The 19086-nt window shown below is 29.8% G+C and overlaps 2 protein-coding genes across 2 annotated transcripts in view; one reads left to right on the top strand and one right to left on the bottom strand.

The window, feature by feature from the left end:
• LOC117170493 (RAD50-interacting protein 1) overlaps positions 1 to 1141 on the top strand; it is a 15678-nt gene extending 14537 nt beyond the window's left edge. Inside the window, exon 12 of the mRNA XM_033357216.1 lies at positions 865 to 1141. Within this exon, the coding sequence (XP_033213107.1) occupies positions 865 to 1048 (184 nt within the window). The 3' untranslated portion in view covers positions 1049 to 1141. The remainder of the gene's footprint in view (positions 1 to 864) is intronic.
• An 873-nt stretch (positions 1142 to 2014) lies between these two features.
• Positions 2015 to 19086, bottom strand: part of LOC117170491 (WD repeat-containing protein 81) — a 36402-nt gene continuing 19330 nt past the window's right edge. The window contains exons 10-23 of the mRNA XM_033357212.1: positions 17256 to 17941; positions 14915 to 15211; positions 14667 to 14827; positions 11391 to 12080; positions 9757 to 9932; positions 9379 to 9656; positions 9192 to 9306; positions 8934 to 9108; positions 8738 to 8856; positions 7955 to 8242; positions 7548 to 7841; positions 5220 to 5369; positions 2330 to 2436; positions 2015 to 2246 (exon numbers count right to left, since the gene is read on the bottom strand). Of these exons, the coding sequence (XP_033213103.1) occupies positions 2015 to 2246; positions 2330 to 2436; positions 5220 to 5369; positions 7548 to 7841; positions 7955 to 8242; positions 8738 to 8856; positions 8934 to 9108; positions 9192 to 9306; positions 9379 to 9656; positions 9757 to 9932; positions 11391 to 12080; positions 14667 to 14827; positions 14915 to 15211; positions 17256 to 17941 (3768 nt within the window). The remainder of the gene's footprint in view (positions 2247 to 2329; positions 2437 to 5219; positions 5370 to 7547; positions 7842 to 7954; positions 8243 to 8737; positions 8857 to 8933; positions 9109 to 9191; positions 9307 to 9378; positions 9657 to 9756; positions 9933 to 11390; positions 12081 to 14666; positions 14828 to 14914; positions 15212 to 17255; positions 17942 to 19086) is intronic.

Here is a 19086-nt window from a genome sequence, read left to right as displayed (position 1 = left end):
TGAAAAATCTCTATCCCATCCACACACTACTCCTTTCCCCTGCCGAGTGAGTCACGCCTACCCCGGAAGGGAAATGGCTTAATGGTGTAATAATAATAATAAAAAAAAAGCCTACAGAGCTTTGAGAAACTTAATCTTTGACTATACTTAATTAAGTAGACAATTCAGAATATGAAGACGCATATAAATACTGCCATCTAAAAGAGATCTCTTTGATAACGTTTTTTTCAAGCATTCCAAATACAAGGAATAAATATCCGAGCGCGATGAGCAAGGAAACCCATTATCGAGCGCGAAGAGCGAGATTGAACCGTCGCGCGCTCAAACTTGCGAGTGCCCGCAAAGCGGTCAGATTTTTTGTATTATATTAGTGCTGTAAACAACATTATTATGAACTGTAAAAATTATTTATTTCTTTACTTTCCTTCCTAACTTTGAATTTTAATTTTTTACAGTTCATATTAATGTTGTTCACAACACTAATATAACATAAAAAATTTAATTTACTTCATTTTACTCTAAAATGAAGAACAATGCATTTGATGGATGATAAGTTTGACTCAAAAATTGGAGAACAATAAGTACTTTTAATTTCATCTTTCAACTTCCAAGCTACTCAATAAGACGTTTTCAGGTAACAATTTTACCTTACGCGTGTTTTTATACATATATTTTAAATGTTTAACTTTATTTATATTAATAAAATAATTTCTTGAATTTAGGCTTGAAAAAGAACCACATGAAGTTCAAAACGTTGCCAATAATAATTTTGACTATCAAGATTTGTTTTTTGTTTTCATTCAATGACCTTAAATCCGAACACTTATTTATTCATAAATAGTAATTATTCTGATTGATTTACAGAATGCGGGAAGTGTGTACGTTACTGAACATGCTCTTAGGATCAGCAATGTTATTGATGGAAACTTTAGAGAATGAGAACGAAAACGACACGAAGGAAGTACTAGCTGATGTCGGAGTTTTCAAATTATCGCCAAAAAAAGTCGTCGCTGTTTTGAGAACGAGAATGGATATAAACACGCGGTAAACTTAATTTGAAAAAGGGGCTAAGAAAAAGATTTTACTGGTCAATTCTGTACTTTTTCTCTCGGTTAAGGAATAAATGAATTTTATTACAACATTTTATTTTCTCCCATTGTTTCCAACAAAGAATTTGAGCTTCTTCGTTGATTTCATAAATATATAACCTGAAAAGTAAGAAACCCAGACCTTTCGATCTTTCAGATATTCTATTTTCCTTCTGTATTTTAGGAAAAGGATCGCACTTTCATAACTATTTTTATTTAAAAATATTTGCTATTAAATATTAATAACAAAGACGTGGGCTCTTCCTCCTAAACTGTATATGTCATAACGTAAAAAATATTCAGGAACGTGGAAATCTGCCAAGATTACCTTAACATACTACTATCGGTGGTCGAAGATTTTAAGATGTTCTCTTTTTCTATAAGATTCGACTAGAAAGATTATATCGAAGCCCTATCGTGTTTCTTTTTATCCACACTTAATTGTGGCATTTACACTTATAGTATATTCACCCACTTATTATACATATATACAATACATTCGCTATTACAATTAGAAATTAAATTCAAAACAAACAAGAATTTCTCTTTAACGTCCTTAATTCAAATTTAAATGCGAAATTCTTGGGGGAAAAAACAAGAATCTAACAAACGCATCTTTAACATACACTCTTAAAAACTTTTTAAAAAACTTTACTAATGTTTAAAAGGGTGTTGAATGAATACCGAAACCAAGAACGAAACATTAGTAGATTTTTTGTAAATGTTTTTTGATTGTAATTTACTCTTTTTTATTTTATTTAATTTTTATTTTGAATAGTCATTTAAGAGTGTGTTGTCTAAATTTGATCGTCAATTTTTGTTCAATTTCCAAGAATTTCGTAGTTACATTTTTCTGTCATCATTTTACCTATTTTGATTTATGTACAAATTATTATGCCTACTTACTTATTTTTTCTAATACCGTATTAACATAGTAAAGTAATAATGCCATTGTCTGCTCCCAAGAGCAATAACCTGTTAAGAGATAGAACAGTCATGGAAGTTAGGATGCCTTTAAAAGCATCTGATCTTAACTTTGAGGATGAATAAGGGGCAGTGATGTCTATTGAAGCGTGAACACCGATGCGATTTGCTGTTGTTCCGGTGACGAGTTGTTGTTCATAAACAGCAAGGCAATGAACTGGTTCTGTAACGCCCCTGAAATAATAACAATATTAAAGGCATTTATTCAACAAACCCAACGGAAGGGATATTTAAGAAACTGGGAATTGTGAGCCTACTTCATGTGAAATTTCAATTTTCCGTCAGATGCACTCCATACTGCTATCGTCTGATCCAGAGAAGAACTGATCAGCGTTGTTTCATTTAAAACTTGTAACTGCAAAATCTGCAAAGTATTAAATTCAATGAAGTATTTAGACATTTTTTTTAATGTTCTGCCATTTTTTAATTTTATCTGATATATACGAAACAATAATGCCCGGGAGGATAAAGTTCCGAATAGGTGAACATAACTATTTCCTTCACACTGCGTATACTTATGTATTTTGACGCGCTGATTACGAAAATGATAGTGAAAATTGGCGACTAGGCGATTTTCATGGTAAAATCGCGGAAAAACCATAAAAAAAATGTAGTTTTTTGCGTTTATCACAGCCAATATGCAAAATCTCGCAAAATGCTTCCAATAAAAGTTGTAGATCTTACAGAAATACTCATTTTTTGTAGGATACATTTTTTTGTACGAGTGATAGTTTTCGAGAAAATTAGTGATATCTCGATTTTTATGAAAAAAAAAACATAAAAATCATGCTCTTTTCTTCGTTTTCGAATGTTAACCGTCCCCCAGTGTCATCAACCCGTCTTATACGCGTAATTGAACCCGTTTCCTAAGTTTTTTCTGGTTTCAGTCACATGGGTGCCTTCCCGTCCCCCATGACGCGTGGGAAAAGGGGCAGGGGTGTGACCTTACATTATTTCTGTGAATCTTATCGAAATACACATTTCTGATATGATACATTTTTTCTACGAGTAATAGTTTCCGAGAAAGTCACAGATATATCTGATGAAATGTAACAAATTTCAATGCAATTAGCGACAGGTCTTTCTCCACCATCCGCGCTCATAGTACTTAAGGGCGTGTGTTTCTTGCGTGCAATATTATTTTCGAGATTTTTCTCTCTTGAGGCCTCGTCAAGATGGATGAAACATATAATATTTTTAGTTCATCTAAGATTCTCCAAGAAAGGGAAACAACTCTTCAGTGGTTGCGACAAATCGAATTACTTCCATCTGAACGATTTTGCTCAAAACATGAGAAGAAGATGACTCTTGTGGAGCCTGAACATGTTTGTGGATCCTTCCTTTGTTATAAAATACACAAATATCGTCACAGTATTACCGTTACAGAAAACACGTGGTTTGAGAGGTGCCGCATTTCTGCAGCGGCCTGTATGCTCATTACGTATTGTTTTGCGTTAAATTTTTATTTTGAACAAACGATCCGGGAAAGCAGCATTATAAACAATCAATCGATTTCTCGAGAAACAGTTTCCACTAAATATAATAAATATACTCAGCAGAGTATTATAAAAAAAAACTTATAAGGAGTATACAATCAAGACAATAAATAGAATATACTCAGGATTTCTAATTAAAATAGATTAAAATATATTTAAAAATCATAAAAGTAAAAAAAACAGTTAAAAAATTAAAAAATACAAAGAAAATTCTTTTCAAAATACTCCAACCTTCCCGTGGTGAAAAGCGTGAGTAGGTACGCAACATTTTGCGAGATTTTGCATATTGGCTGAGATAAATGCAAAAAAAAACATATTTTTTATGGTTTTTTCGCAATTTCACCATGAAAATCGCCGAGTCGCCAATTTTCACTATCATTTTCGTAATCAGCGCGTCAAAATACATAAGTATACGCAGTGTGAAGGAAATCGTCACGTTCACCTATTCGGAATTGCACCCCTACATTTTACAACTTGACTTATTTCATTTTTTAAAACAAATTTTTTAATGACTCAAATCTTTAAAAAAAAAAATTTTCAAAATCGTTTAATACTCAAGACTTGATTTTGATCATTTTAATTTTGAGTTTTTTTATTTATAATATTCACAGTTGTAAGGTTTTATGTCAAAACTAGATAAATTTGATAACTTCAAATGTACGGCGTTCAAAATTCAACAATATTATGAATTTAACACTTCTAGATTTAATAGTTCGTAATTGAAATACTTAAAAATAAATCATTTCAAATCTAAATATTAAAAATTTGACATTTTGAAACTTCAATAGTTAACAATAAATAAATTAGGTTTGAGTTACTTGAGTTAAGTTTCAAGTTTAAATACTTCAAGTTTAATGATAATATTTGGATTATTTTATATTAATTTTAAAACTGTCAAAATTGAATATTTTCAGATTTTAATTTTGTTAAATTTTATAATTGAATCATTTACTTATGACTAAAAATTGACAAATGATGTAATTTTTTATTTAAACCGCTCCATCTAGTACAATGCCAAAATTAAAGTCCTAACTTTTTTAAAATTGAATTTGTAGTCCTTTTTTACAAATCTGTCAAATTTGCATTGCCCTTCACGTAAAATTGTTCAGTTTTTAAAGTATTACTTTCAAATAAACTAAATTTTGAAATGTTCAATTCTGATGGATTCTATCATTCACAATTTTAAAGTAAATCTACAATTTTAAATTTTTTATATTTGGAAATTGTCATATTTTTAAAGCTCAAAAGTTTGATTTATTCGAATCTCTAAGCCTAAATTTGTGACATTTTACAATTAAGAATGCTTAATCTTAGAGTAAAATCTAATTGACAGACTGCAAAGACTTTCAATTCGGAGTTGTACAATACTCAATTTTTGAGTTTGCAATTGTTCAGTGTCGGGTGTTTCATTTTCAATTAGAAGAACTTCAGATGGAATATAGTTACGCAGTTGATTCGTTATTACAGAAATTCTTGATTTAATACTTCAAAACCATTATTTTTTAGTGTTGAAGGCTTGAATTAGAAAATTTGCATGTCCTCGAAAAATAGCTAAAAACACGAAATTTGTTTTGAATTTTGAGTTACCACCCTGTAATTTCGTATGGTTCAACAGTTAATTAAAATTTTTTTAATGCATATTTGTACATACTTCGCAATCGTGGCCTTTCCAAGAGGCAATAATAAGTCCAGTACGAATGTCTAAAATAGTTAGGAAACCAGAAGCTTGGCCTAAAGCTACCCAGTTTCCACTTGGAGCCACAGCAATACATCTTATCAGACCCGTAGGGTTCATTGACACCTGAAATAAAAAGGCTATTTTTGTACAAAGAAGAAACAGTAAATTTTGTATATTAATTCAATTAAGAAAATATACGAGATCAGTAATAAGAAGTGGTGTAGTTCTAAAAGAGAAAGTGGCCTGGCGGTACGTTCCATAAACTACAGTACAAGTTTGAGGGAGGGGGGGGGGGCTAAAAACTAAGGTTGGTAATAAGGATGGAGTGGGTTATAAGAGGAAATAATATTACCATTTTAGAAAACATTTAGAACATAAACCCAGTAAGAAAATCCAATTATATTTTTGGGTAAAAGTTAATTTTTTTATTAAAAAGGCTACTAATATATTTTTCTTTCGGAATTCCTCTCTTTTGGTTAAAAATTCTATTATTTGATTGAAATATGTTATTTTAATTTTTTTTTAAACAAAAATGCAATTTTTCGGTTGAAATATCAACTGTTACATGCTTCGTTGAGAAATCATTTTTTTAGTTGAAAAGTAGATTATTTTACTTAAAGTTGAACTGCTTTGTAAGAATTTTTTTTTCGTTAGTGAGAATGCATAATTATATTTCAAAATTTAACGATTTGCTTTCAAATTAACTTTTATGCTAACATTCTACAGTTTTGTAGAAAATTAACTATGCGGTTGAAAACTGAACTTTTTAGTTAAAAAATCATATTTTTGGGTTACAAATTTCCACTTTTTTGTAAATAATTTTTGTTTTGCTTCAAAATTAAATAATTTTGTTAAAAATTTCTGTAATTTGTTCATAATTCATATTTTGTTGATATAACATTAATCTTCTTGGTCGAAAATTTATCTTTTTCATTACAATTTAAAAAAATGGTTAAACATTCATTTTTTTGTTGTTTATATTATTCTTCTTTTATCTGAAAATTAAACTATTCCATGTTTGTTTAAAACTTTATTATTAATATTGGATAAGTTAGAAATTTGTATTTTTTATAGAAAATTAATGTTCTTGGTCAAAAATTCATCGTTTTGGTCTGAAATTCAACAATTTTGTTAATCAACTACTTGATGTATTTTGTTGAAAATACGTCTCTTTTGGATAGAAAATTAATCTTTTTTGTCGAAGATCCAACTATTTGGTAGGAAATTCATATAAAGTGAACTTCCGCCTATTTTAACGGTCTTGAAACGTAGACTGGAATTGAAAGGTTGTAGGGAACTCCATCGCTACCACGACTTTCAAGTTATTTTTGTCAAGCGACGTCCATTAGCTGCCCCTTTCTTGTATTGATGAGGGCGCTGTAAGCAACTTTTTCAACCTCGCAGGTTCCGAAAAGAGAGAGTTTATTTGAAATCAATAAATGCTGTCAATATTAATAATGATACAGACAAATGTTTCAAACAAATTTTTAAACATTATTTAAATTAATTCAAACAAATAATTTATTTATTTAAATGATTTTTTATTAATGAAATATTACAAGTTTTATACTATGTAACTTTAAATAGACCCACGCTTTTCGGCACATGTGGAGCTGAAAAGGTCACTTTCAGTTAGCCTTCATGCATGTCAGTGTATTTGTTAACGTACGACGTGACAAATATAACATTTCCTGGAAATAGTACATTTTGCCAACTAAAAATGAATATAATAAAATCAACAAACGACTCAAATACTTAGCGGAATAGTGAGTATTGTAGCATGACGTCACGGTCATGCTAGGATAGTGGAAATCTTGTTTGTTGAAAGGTCAACGTTTAATTTGAAAATTCATCTTTCTTGATTAAAATTTTGTCTAGAAAATTAATCTTTTCCGATTAAAAAGTCCTCTGTTTTCTAAAACATTCGACTTTTTGGCTTAAAAACTTTACGCTTTTGTTTGAAATTCATAATTTATGGTAGCAAAGTCGTCTTTTTTGGTTCAAAATAAACTTTTGAATGAAAATTCAACTGTCTTGTAAACAATTTGTATTTGTTTTGAAAATTTAAATATTTTATTGAATTTTTATCATTTTTGTTTGAAAATTCAACGGCTGCGTTACTTTTGGGGAAGGGGGGAAGGAAAAATGTCCTAAAATTGTTGAGGCAGTAACGTGGTTTATGGATGGCCCATAATTGGAAAAAATTTTCGTGTGACTAATAATAATTACAATAATAATTATTATCATTAGTTAAAAATGAAATGTTTTTTATGGTTTCTTTTACGGAAACCTGAAACTTACCTTCATTTCATTTACGTATTGGAATGTTCTGCAATCAATTACTCTCAAAGTGATTTCGGTGGTGGCAGCGAGTATTGTAGTCGAAGGGGCAGGATTTGCTACAAGAGTATTAACAGGCGCTGGGCGAGGACTTTCTGGACATCCCAGTAACGAGCCCATGAAGGGATCCCAGCAATGAATATTCCCATCACAGGAGACTGCGTACCTCAAAGATTCAAGAAATATTAACCCTAAAATGGACTTTTTATGTCCCGTGTATGTATACTGGCAAGAAGAAACGGTACTTCCATCTCCCTAGAAACCATAACAGACATTAAAATTAGAGTTTCATTGATTTAAATTTGAAAAACTCATCTAAATTATAATACTTCTAATTCCATTGACTCTAAAACACATTTAGAAATCACCTGGCTTCTCAAACTCCAGAGTTTAACAGTTTTATCCCTTGAGCCGCTCATGAAACTATTTTCATTGTCTAAAGCGCAAATGCCTCTGATACTATTGCCATGACCACTGAAAGTTTGAAGCTTGATTTGCTTGATATTTAAAGTTGTATCTTTGTCTGGCCTGCCAATTTCATGTTCCCAATAAGCCAGCCAATTTCCTCGCAATTGTCGACCCGTTGTTAAATTTGCTTCCCGCATTGCAGCTGCTCCTTCAGAAAATGATTGCGACTTAGGTGAAAAGTTGTCCTTCTGAAAAAATCTAATTATTATTCATCTCTTAACCAGAAGCTGGCTAAGATTAATCGACCGTCTCGGTATTAATTTAAGGAATGCTCAAAGGAATTATACAAAAATTAATTACGAGGTTTAATATTATTTTCGAGATTTCCAGAGATTTAAGGAAATCAATTTTTGCATAGGTTTTATGGTGTTTTTAATGATTCAAAGGAACTTAACAAAATGTCAAAGATTCAAAAAGAGATATCAATTATTTAAAGGGATTTCAAAGAATTTGAAATATTGTATAGGATATTTAAAAATATATCAAGGAATTTTTAAGATTTCCATTTTATGGAATTTCACGAATTCTTCAAAGTAATTTAAGAAATTTCATAAACATTTTAATATGATTTTTAAGATTTGGAGAGTTTTTATTTAATTTTATTTTTTAGGACCGCTACAAACCGAGTTCGTTCCTCTTTTCTGCATAAAATGTTTCAAAGTTACACATTTATTTTTAATTACCTGTACTTCGATTCGATTTCCAATCACTGCAATATTTCCAAAACCAGTTTCCTTATCGAAGCCATCTTGATACTCGAAATCTTCACTCTCGACAAAGAAGACGTCGTTATAGGTATCATCTTTAAAAAAATTTTAAATTAGGTTTACGAATTTAAAATAAAATTTTGATTTCACTTAATATTTTATTTTTGAGTACCAGAGGCAGGTGATGTTAACCGCATTGTCTGTTCGTGATCCTGACAAAGGATTCGAATTAACTGATTATTCTTTAGAATTTGTTCCATAAAGCCGTCTCCAAAGAAACGGTAAAAAAGAACGTAAGCCTTGTGTGCTAACTCGGCTGTGAAAACAATCTTTAATTCTTCGAACGCCTGCAAATTTAATTTCGTCCATTACAAAAAGATTCATAATTCATCAATTTTATTGATTTTAATTTAAAGTATTAGGATCTGACTTTATTTCTCTGAGGATCGAGAGCCTCGTCGCTTTCTATAATCGGTGGAGAGTAAGAATCCGTGAATTCTACAGCAGTCCCTTCCCCTGGATTACTAGGAGACAAAGTATTATTCCTAAAATGAAAAGATTATCAATTTATTAAAATCTTCAATCACAGATTGATAAATGATTCTAATATTACTCACTTTTCATCATAATCTTTCACAGAAAACTTCTGACTTACAGTTTTCGCTTCATTATTACTTATATAAAAAACTTTATCAAAAGCGAGAAAAAATCTTTGGATCGGAACCGCCAAGTGACTTTTAGTAATTACTACTCCCAAACGTGCACTAAGTATATACAGTGCTTGGAGATATTTTTCAGCCAATGTTGCCCGAGCTATTGCTCCATTAGGAAATGCATATCTCGTCGTCGATAGTATTCTAATACTGGGATGCAAAATAGCTTTCACAATTGTTTCCTATAAAGAAAGAAACATTTGAAGAGAACATTAAATGATTAATTTATCAATCAATTATTCGATATATTCTGCTAGAAAATAAAATTTAAGCCCTTCTTACATGAAGAGTGTCCATTAAAGTAGAATCACTGAGGTAAGAAGTAATGTTAATTACGAGAGAAAGGCACGAGACTAAGCCTCCTTCAAAATTCGGAGTCAGTTTTCGCTTGCAGAGAACCAAAAGTTCAGCAGCATGAGCAAAATATTGTAATATCACGATTTGTTCTCCATACAGTCCTAAAATTATAGAAAATATATTAAGGAGAGCAGAAATGGGTCGGGCCGGCATAAATTGGGATAAAAATTACTTTTTTGGTTCAAAATAACGTACAGACCAATTAAAAATTAAAAAGACTGATATCGAAAAAAATACAATATTTCCATCGAGAGATATACGAATAATGCATTTATTTATTAAATTTGTATAAAAATGTAAAATATATCAACTAGTAATTATGAATTTTGCTGAAATCATCATGAAGTTCCTAATTAAAAAGACTGACACCGAAAAAAAAAGATTTTTTCTTTCCATAGATGCGCGAATAATGCATCTGTTTAAAAAATAATAAAATTTATCAACTAATCATGAATGTTGCTGAATTGATTCAGCAATTCAGTTATAAATTTGTTTTAAAAAATCATAAACTTGATTGAAAAATTATAAATTTTGCTCAAATTATTATGAAGTGCCTAATTAAAAAGTTTTAGATCGAAAAATATGAATTTTTCTGTCGAAAAATGCCTGAACAATGCATTTATTAATTAAAGTTGTTAAAAAAATCATGAAACTGATAAAAAAGTTATCACTTTTGCTGCAATTGTCATGAAGTTTCTCACTGAAAGTACCGGCATTGAAGAAACGAATTTTTACATCGACATATGCCCGAATAATCCATTTTTTTATTAAACTTGTTTAAAAAATTCATAAAATTGATTTTAAAAATTACGATTTATGTTAAAATTATCATAAAGTTCCTAATTAAAAAAATTGATACGAAAAAAATCGAATTTTCTATCGAAAAATGCCTCATTAATGCATTTATTTATTAAATTTGTTTATTATATTAACAATTATAATCTCAAGAAGAAATTTCTTCATCATTATATTGTTTTTATCCAAATTTTTTGCAATATAACTTAAAAAAACGTAAAATTTTGGAAAAGTGTAGAGAACTTTGTTATAACAAATAATTTATTTACCAATATTTTTTTGGTCATTAAATAATTTTGGAACATCTTCAATAATGGTTACTCTATGAATCTTAGGCGATTTCAGCAATGTTCCGCTTATTGCCGAGCACCGCGAACGTCAAATAGAAAAAGTGGCTATTTTTCTCGTCCTATTTGTTTATTTATAAAAAATTTAAATTCTCATTCAAAATCCGACTCAACAATATGTATATATGTATAACAATATGTATGTGCTGTACGTTATCTTGAATAAAAAAAGTATTTTTTCCCCACTGTGCGGCAGTTAGGAAGGTAGCGGGCATTTAAGAAGGTAGTGAGTAGTTAAGGAGGTTTCAGGCACTTAGAGAGATAAATTGGGCCTTTTAGAAGACTGGAAGGGGATTTAGGGACGTAACGGGCATTTAGAGAGGATTTCGATTCCCGAAACAGCAGCGGTGTCGAAATTTTTTTATAATATAGAAAGATAAAATCTAGAAAATCTATTCGAAAATACAAAACACAAACCTACGATCGCAGAGAGACATTCCAAAATTTTTGCGGCATTAATATCTCCAGATACAATTGCCCAATCACGATCTTCTCCAGTTTCACTATCTTCGATTGCTGTTGGTGACAGATTTTCTCTTCCTGCATAACAGAGAGTTAGCATCCTCAAAAGATTGCGAGATAAATACCTCGCAGTTAAAACAGGACCAAGTCGATGAGATAACCAGATCACAGATTCTGTACTCAATTCTGAAACTTTGCATTCGACAGGAGAAAATTTCCTTTGGCTATGTTCAACTTCTACGTCATCATCTTTTTCATTTCTCAATTTTTCAGTGACTTCCTCTCGCGCTATGGAAGGGTGAGAAACTTCAACATTTTCTGAATGAATTTTGCTAGATAAAGCTTCTTCGGGAATACTCATGGTAAATGAACTTCCGAAAGGAGCATCTTCACTGGAAGTTTTGCTTCCTACGTTGCAACTAATGCTATTAAAGTCTATCACAGATCTGTTTGCACTGCTGTCTAATCGCTTTGGTATTGGAATTGTGGGAGATTGTACGGAACTTGATGGTGAGCCCTTTAAAGTGTCTTCACTAAGATCCTCATTGAGATTTAAAGTCAGTTCGATCTGAAAATCAGGATTGTAGTTTGAAGTATTACTTCCCGATGGCGATAAAGGATCCTCTGCGTCCATTGTAAATACCTCTGAAAATTCAATAAGCCAGTTAAAAACTAGCTGTGAATTCGATCTCAAGTGTTTCCACTTTATTTATATTTATATGGTGCTCATTACACAAGCACCTTGCTTCCCGTTAGCAAATGTATTTGCTTCCTTATAGAGAAAGCATTTGTAATTTTTCAAATAATAGATAACCTAAGGTGGTCGCACCCTATCTCTTTCCCATCTTTATGCTAAGTTAATTTAAGATTAAGTTTTCAATTAAAAAAACTAATACTACAATTTTTTAAGTAAAAAATTAATACTATTACAATCTCTACCAATCTCTGACAGAATTATTTTATCTGAAAATTTATAATGAAAACGTCTTTTCTATCCATACATCAAATTTTATTGATGCCGATGAAAAATGTTTTTCTGTTTAAAACAGATATTTGAAATATTACGAATGAGCATAAATTCCTTACACTTCAATAAAGTGTATTAATATTATAGGTCAATCGATTTACATCGAATCAAAGAATCTTTTCCGTTATTGCATCAATTTCGAATTATTTTAATGAAAAAAATTTGACTATAGAAACCGTTTTCTCAAATATTATGTTTTACCATAGCTTCCTTACTGCTCAATAAAACGTATCAATATTATAAGTCAATAGATTCGTCTGAAATAAATACATCATTTCTATTCTCAAATCAACTTTAAATTATCAGAATGAGAAAATTTTCACTATAAAAATCCATTTTTAATAGAATATAAATGGCCATAACTTCCTTACTCTTTAAAAAAATTTATTAATATTATAGGTCAATCGATTCTTCTCGAACCAAGAAATCTATTCTTACATCAACTTTCGATTATGTTAAAGAACAAAATTTTATTACAAAAGAACATATTTTAAAATATTATGCATTACGATAGCTTTATTACTCTTTAATAAAATGTGTCAATATTATAAGTCAACCGATTCGTCTCGAACCAACACATCTTTTCAATTCTAACATCAACTTTAAATTATGAGAATAAGGAAATGTTTACTATAAAAATCGAATCTTTTATATTTTTGCATCAACTTTGAATTATGTTAATGAAAAAAGTTTTACCATAAAAAGCCCATTTTTTAATTATTAATCAGCGCTAACAAAAAATTCATTAAATATTTTTTTAAATCTTTCAAACACACATCGTAAACACATCCGGACAATTGCTTAGAACATTGTATTAAACATTTATAAATTGAAGAACATTTGATTAAATGAATTCTAAAAATTTCAAAAATTTTACCTTGACAAAGGTTCTTCTATAATGGAAGCAATAGATAATAGACAGAAGGAGTTGAGAAGATTTTAAAACATGCAAAAAATATTGAAAATGATCTAGAGCGTAGTTGAATAATTTACAATAAAGAACTAAACATTTTTTAAAGAAATAATTTATTGCTAAAAAGTATGTATTTATACTGGATCAGATAACCGAAAATCATGGGAATTACCTCACATTTATTTTCTGACCTGTATTTTTTCTCATTTATGGTAGGCAAACGTATCCAATTACTTTGAATATCATTTGATATCACATGATATTATAGTGCAATTGTCCAAATTTGTATCGTGAGTATTTTAGGAACTTCGAATTTTAAAGAATTGGAGACTTCATGACGAAAACATCAGTTGCTTAAACAACTTCAAATCAAAATCGTTTGAATGTGAACAATTTTGCCTTAAAAACGTTCATAATACAATCGCTTTAAATTAAAAACCGGCATATTTACACTTTTTAATTACTAATATTAGATAATAATGAAAAATCATTAATTAAACGATTTAAAATTAAAAAATTGCAAATGAAGGTCAGCATTTCAGAAAGCTGAATTTTCAATTTGATAACAAAAAAGTTACCAAAACGTAAAATAAAATATACCTTCGTATTCAGCTTTACGCGGTCGACAAATTTTTCTTACGTATTCTCAATATATAAGCGATGACTATAAGCAACGCACTTTGTTTAAAAAGTACTATGTTTGTTTTTGTTTAATGACTTATTTCAAATATAATTTTACTTTTTAAACAAAGTATATTGCTTATCATCGCTTATATATTGAGAATTCGCCATAAAAATTTCAAGCATTTTTATCAACAAACGGCCGAATAATCGCGAGTTGTGTTTTATAGAACATCGATTTTTGATCGAAAATTTTTCGAAGTTTTTATTGTTCATCTTGAGTAATAATTGTCGAATGAAAAAGTTTCATCAGGAAAATTGATGCGGTTTCGAGCGCTTGACGAATTGTTGCATTCGTCACCTCAATTTGTCATTTTTCCATGTGGAACATTCAAATTTTGAAAACGCAGCCCAGGAAAAATGGGCCAAAGAATTAAAAACTCTTTCAACCTAAATAAATGTAGGAACCTAGAATAAAGTGTATTAATAATTATAATCAATTATTTAAATAAATACTATAAAAATGTTTTCTATATCTCATCAAATAAAATTTCTATATTTCCAAAATTATAACTGGGTAATTAATTGTTACAATTTCTCTAATTTTAAATAATATTTCAAGGTATTTTAAATTAGAAATTACATAATAAAAAAGAAAGTTTGAACATACCTTCATCAGCATTATCATTGGCAGAACTGCTCATGTAATAACTTCGAGTTTGACTTCCACAACCCTTCGATACATTATTTTCCGACTCAACAGAGGAATCTTCATCCAGGGGAGACAAAATTGCTTCTCCATCTCCACAACTCCCACTTAAATCACAAGTCCTATCATAAACATAAAAACACAGGAATTAATGAATGGCTATAGAATCTTCCTAAAATACATTGTAAATTCTATTGGGAACTACTTACTTAAGATTTATCGTCCTATGTACATTAGAAATCGAAGATCCCATTAGGTGATCTCGATAGCCACCTACAGCTTCTACCAACGGCGTAATAAAATTTTCTAAAAATGTACGTAGACCCAACCTGACCATTAATTTTAAAAGAAAACTTCGATGGTAGAGTCTCATCGTTTTAAATTTCGCTAGCGACCCCAAAGGAAGGATATCAGTCAAAGACAAAGCATCCATAACAGACCCATTTTCATATAATCTTACTATGGGAATTAGAAAGACGTCTGCCGTGCCCTTTGGGCCCAACGCTCTAAAGAAGACAAACAAATCAATTAATGAAATAACAGTAATAAGGGTGGCGATTCGGCGGACGATTCCAAATTTCCGGATTTTTTCGGGCAAGTTTTACAATTTTCAAGGTAACTTAAAATTAAATTATTCATGTTTGCCGCAGAACTCAAACAGTTATTTTAATTTACCATGTTCATTGTGAACATCTTTTAACAAAACAGAGCGAAAATGTTTAAAAGAAGTGAATTTTGAAACGAATACTTGAATTTCCTACTAAACAATATGAATTTTCAACAAAAATGAAAAAGATAAAATTTCAGTTAGGAAAATTAGTTAGAATAGTTGAATTTTAAGCCAAAAAGACCAATTTTCAACTAAAATGATGAATGTTCGACTGGAGTACTTGAATTTTCAACCACAAAGATAAATTTTCAAATAACAAAGATTAATTTTATACCAAAAAATACAATTTTTCAACAACAAAAAACATGAAACTTTTAATAAAATAGTTGAATGTTCAATTAAGGGAGACAAATTTTCAACAAAATAGTTGTTTCTTGAACTAAACAGAATCAGCTTTAAACCGAAAATGGAATAGTTAAAAGAAATATTCAACTAAGATGATGAATATTTAAATTAAATAATTAAACTTTAGACCAAAAAGATGAATTTCCAACGAAGAAGATTAATTTTTACCAAAAAATATGAATTTTCAACTGGAAAAGATAGTTTTTCATCCAAGAATTGAATAATTGAATCAAAAAATGAATATTTAGACAAAGAAATAATTTTTTACTCAATATTAAGCAGTACGTTACTGGAATAATAGTTAAATTTTCAGTATAGAAAGAATAATTAGTTTTATTCAAAAAGGAAAAGAATTTTCAACAAAATAGTTCAATTTTCGGGAAAAAATAATTTCTATCCAAAGAAAAAACGATTTTTTCAATTAAATAGCTCATTTTTCAACCCAAGAAATGAATTTTTAATTGAAATTATTAATCTTCAAACAACAAAATAATCATTTTTAACAAAAGAGTTCAACTTTTAACCAAGTAATTTTATTTCTAATCTAAAAGATGAATTTTCAACTAAAATGATAAATATTTTACTGGAATACCTCAATTTTCAACCGTCATGAAGAACTTTTAGATAAGCAGATTAACTTGCAAAGAAAAAAATGTTGAATATTAAACGAGGAAAGATCAATTTTCAACTAAAAATAGAACAATTCAATTTTCAGTTGCAGAAATTAATTTTCAACCAAACTGATGAATTTTAAATTCAACTGGGATAGTTGAAATTTTTATGAAAAAGAGCAATTTTCAACCAAAAAGATTAATTTTCTATAAAAAAATCCGAATGTTCCACAAAGCACATAAATTTTCAAACTAATAGTTGAATTTTTAAGTAAAAATGTCAATTTTCAGCCAAATAGTTGAAATTTCGTTGAAAAACGAGATAAATTTTTAATTTAAGATCAAAGAGAAGTTTATTTTCTTATGAAAAAATTGTGTATCGTAAAAAGCATGAAAAAAAATCAATTTTCTCTTAAAAATCTAAATCTTCACAAAAAAACGTATTTTCAGCAAAATAATTAGATTTTCTACTGGAATAGTTAAATTTTTAGATAAAAAATGTATTTTCAACTAAGTAGTTACATTTTCAACTGGAGATGAATTTTTAATTAAAATGATGAATATTCAATAGAAAACTGAATTTTTAATAAATAAGTCTAACTTTGAATCAAGTAGTTGAATTTTTTCATAGGTAAATGAATTTGTAACCAAATAAATACAATTATATGCCCCACGACTATAGCTAAAGTAGAAATCACTTTTCTAAATTTACCAAAATTATCTAAATAATGAAAACTTGAATTTTACTGCGATCGGAAGTAAATTACCGGTTTTTTAAATTTTATTCTCGGTCATTTTCCGGTCTTTCCTGGTTTCACGATCGAGTCACCACCCTGGTCATATGATGCAATATATTCTGAGTGGTCACTTAAATCTTTAAATGCATAATTTTACATTAACCAGAAAAATACTCTACAAAATTACCTAGCAATTGGATCAAAAAGATGCCAAGCAGCAAGAACTGCACTATGGGGTTCCTCCATAATCTGTCTCACATGCGGCACAATCATCTGCAAATTCGCCTCCCTAGCAATTCCATCATTTGACAAAAGCCGCTCCAGTTCCCGAGCAACTGCTTTCACCTTGCACTCACTGATTTTACACAAATATTTAAGCCTCGTCCTGTTCATAGCCTCACTCTCTTCTCCACTGTGAGTAATAAAATTTAATTCTCTTACAAGAAGATTGTATTCCTGAATCATCTCCACTACGTTAAAGAGGTGATGAAAGTATTTTGATGATGGAAAAAGACTTCCAGAGAGAACAGGCTGAAGAAACTGATGAGCCGAAGGAGGTGGAAGCCCCATGTGGGTTACAGTTGGATATCGAAAGGGAATTTCACTGGAATCTAATCGCCCATTAGACTCAGTAGAATCAAGATTGGAAATCTTTGGTAACACATCTATTTGTAGTAATAACGCTACTGCGTTCCTGATGCATCTTGGCAAGGCTTCTGGTGATGATTTTATAGTGTTTAGACAAACAGCGAGTCGATTTTCAAAAGAGTTTCTTTCAGTATTCCAGGTTGCACGAAATTTTCCAGAGAGAAATATTTCTACGATGAGACAACCAAGGATTTGCTGCTCCTTGATTCTTCGACATGCTACGACCTATTTAGTAAATAATAAGAAATAATTTGACCGCACACCCGCATATTTTTCTATATTGTAAAAAGATCTCGCAGCTGGCACATTTAAGCTTTTTTAGAAACCATTATAATATTAAGATGGTCTTCTTTGAATGATTTCTGATTTATTATTTATAAAACTGTAATTAATATTCAAAAAGAAAGTTTTCTCTAAGTATAGCAAGCACCTTACGTTTATCTAAATAAAAATTAATTTAATAAATTTGCTCAATAATATAATTCAATTTGATGAAATTTAATGTTCATTCATTCAGCTTTCCATTTTCTATTTAGTAGATTAGTTGTTTAATAGGGCGGGCCGAAAATTTTGTTTTAAATTTTGATTATAGCTAGCGAAAAATTTTTTTTATACATCAAAATGAGTCTTCATGATTTTTTTTCAGATTTTTAAAACGATGTTTTCAATTAGCAGAAACTTTTTTTCACCATTGCTTCATTGAATTAGTTTTCACTGAACGAATTCATTTATTTTGATGTAACAAATGAGTTTAAATATTACTTTACATTGTAAAGTAATATTTTCCCAGCTTCAAACAATTTTCATTTCGCCAGCACTTCCTACGTTTTTATATAGTTTTTTATGGTCATAGCCGAAAAAATATTCTACATATAAAAATAAGTTCCTATGAGTATTTCAGGTTTTTTAAACGATATCTTCAGTTAGCAGAAACTGTTTAAATTTTAAAACTTTGAAAGAAGTGATTTTTTCGATTTCTTCATCGAATCAGTTTTTACTGTCCGAATTCATTTATTTTGATCTGACATTTTTTTATTATTTTTTTCAAGGGTCTTTTAGGACCTAAAAATACATATAAGTTGAAAAAGAAAAGTTCGGCGTTACTATGAAAGTAAACAAAGAACTGCAAAACTTGAGTGAAATTTTAATAATCTGCAAATTAATAAGAAATAACAGAGCAACAGCTCACGTCACAAACTTTTTTTTGAAGCTGGAAGCATTTTTCTACCCCTCACAGCATGAGATATAATCGGGATATCTCATTTATCTCCCAGGATATCCTAGGTATATCTCTGGAGATCCTACGGATATGGCAAATAATATCGTACAGGGCGAAAATTTCGATATCAGTGGAATGTCTCAAGGATATC

This window comes from Belonocnema kinseyi, chromosome 4, assembly GCF_010883055.1.
Source record: "Belonocnema kinseyi isolate 2016_QV_RU_SX_M_011 chromosome 4, B_treatae_v1, whole genome shotgun sequence".
Lineage (NCBI taxonomy): Eukaryota > Metazoa > Arthropoda > Insecta > Hymenoptera > Cynipidae > Belonocnema > Belonocnema kinseyi.
The sequence above is the reverse complement of the archived record's forward strand: the minus strand, read 5'-3'. Positions and strand labels throughout refer to the sequence as shown.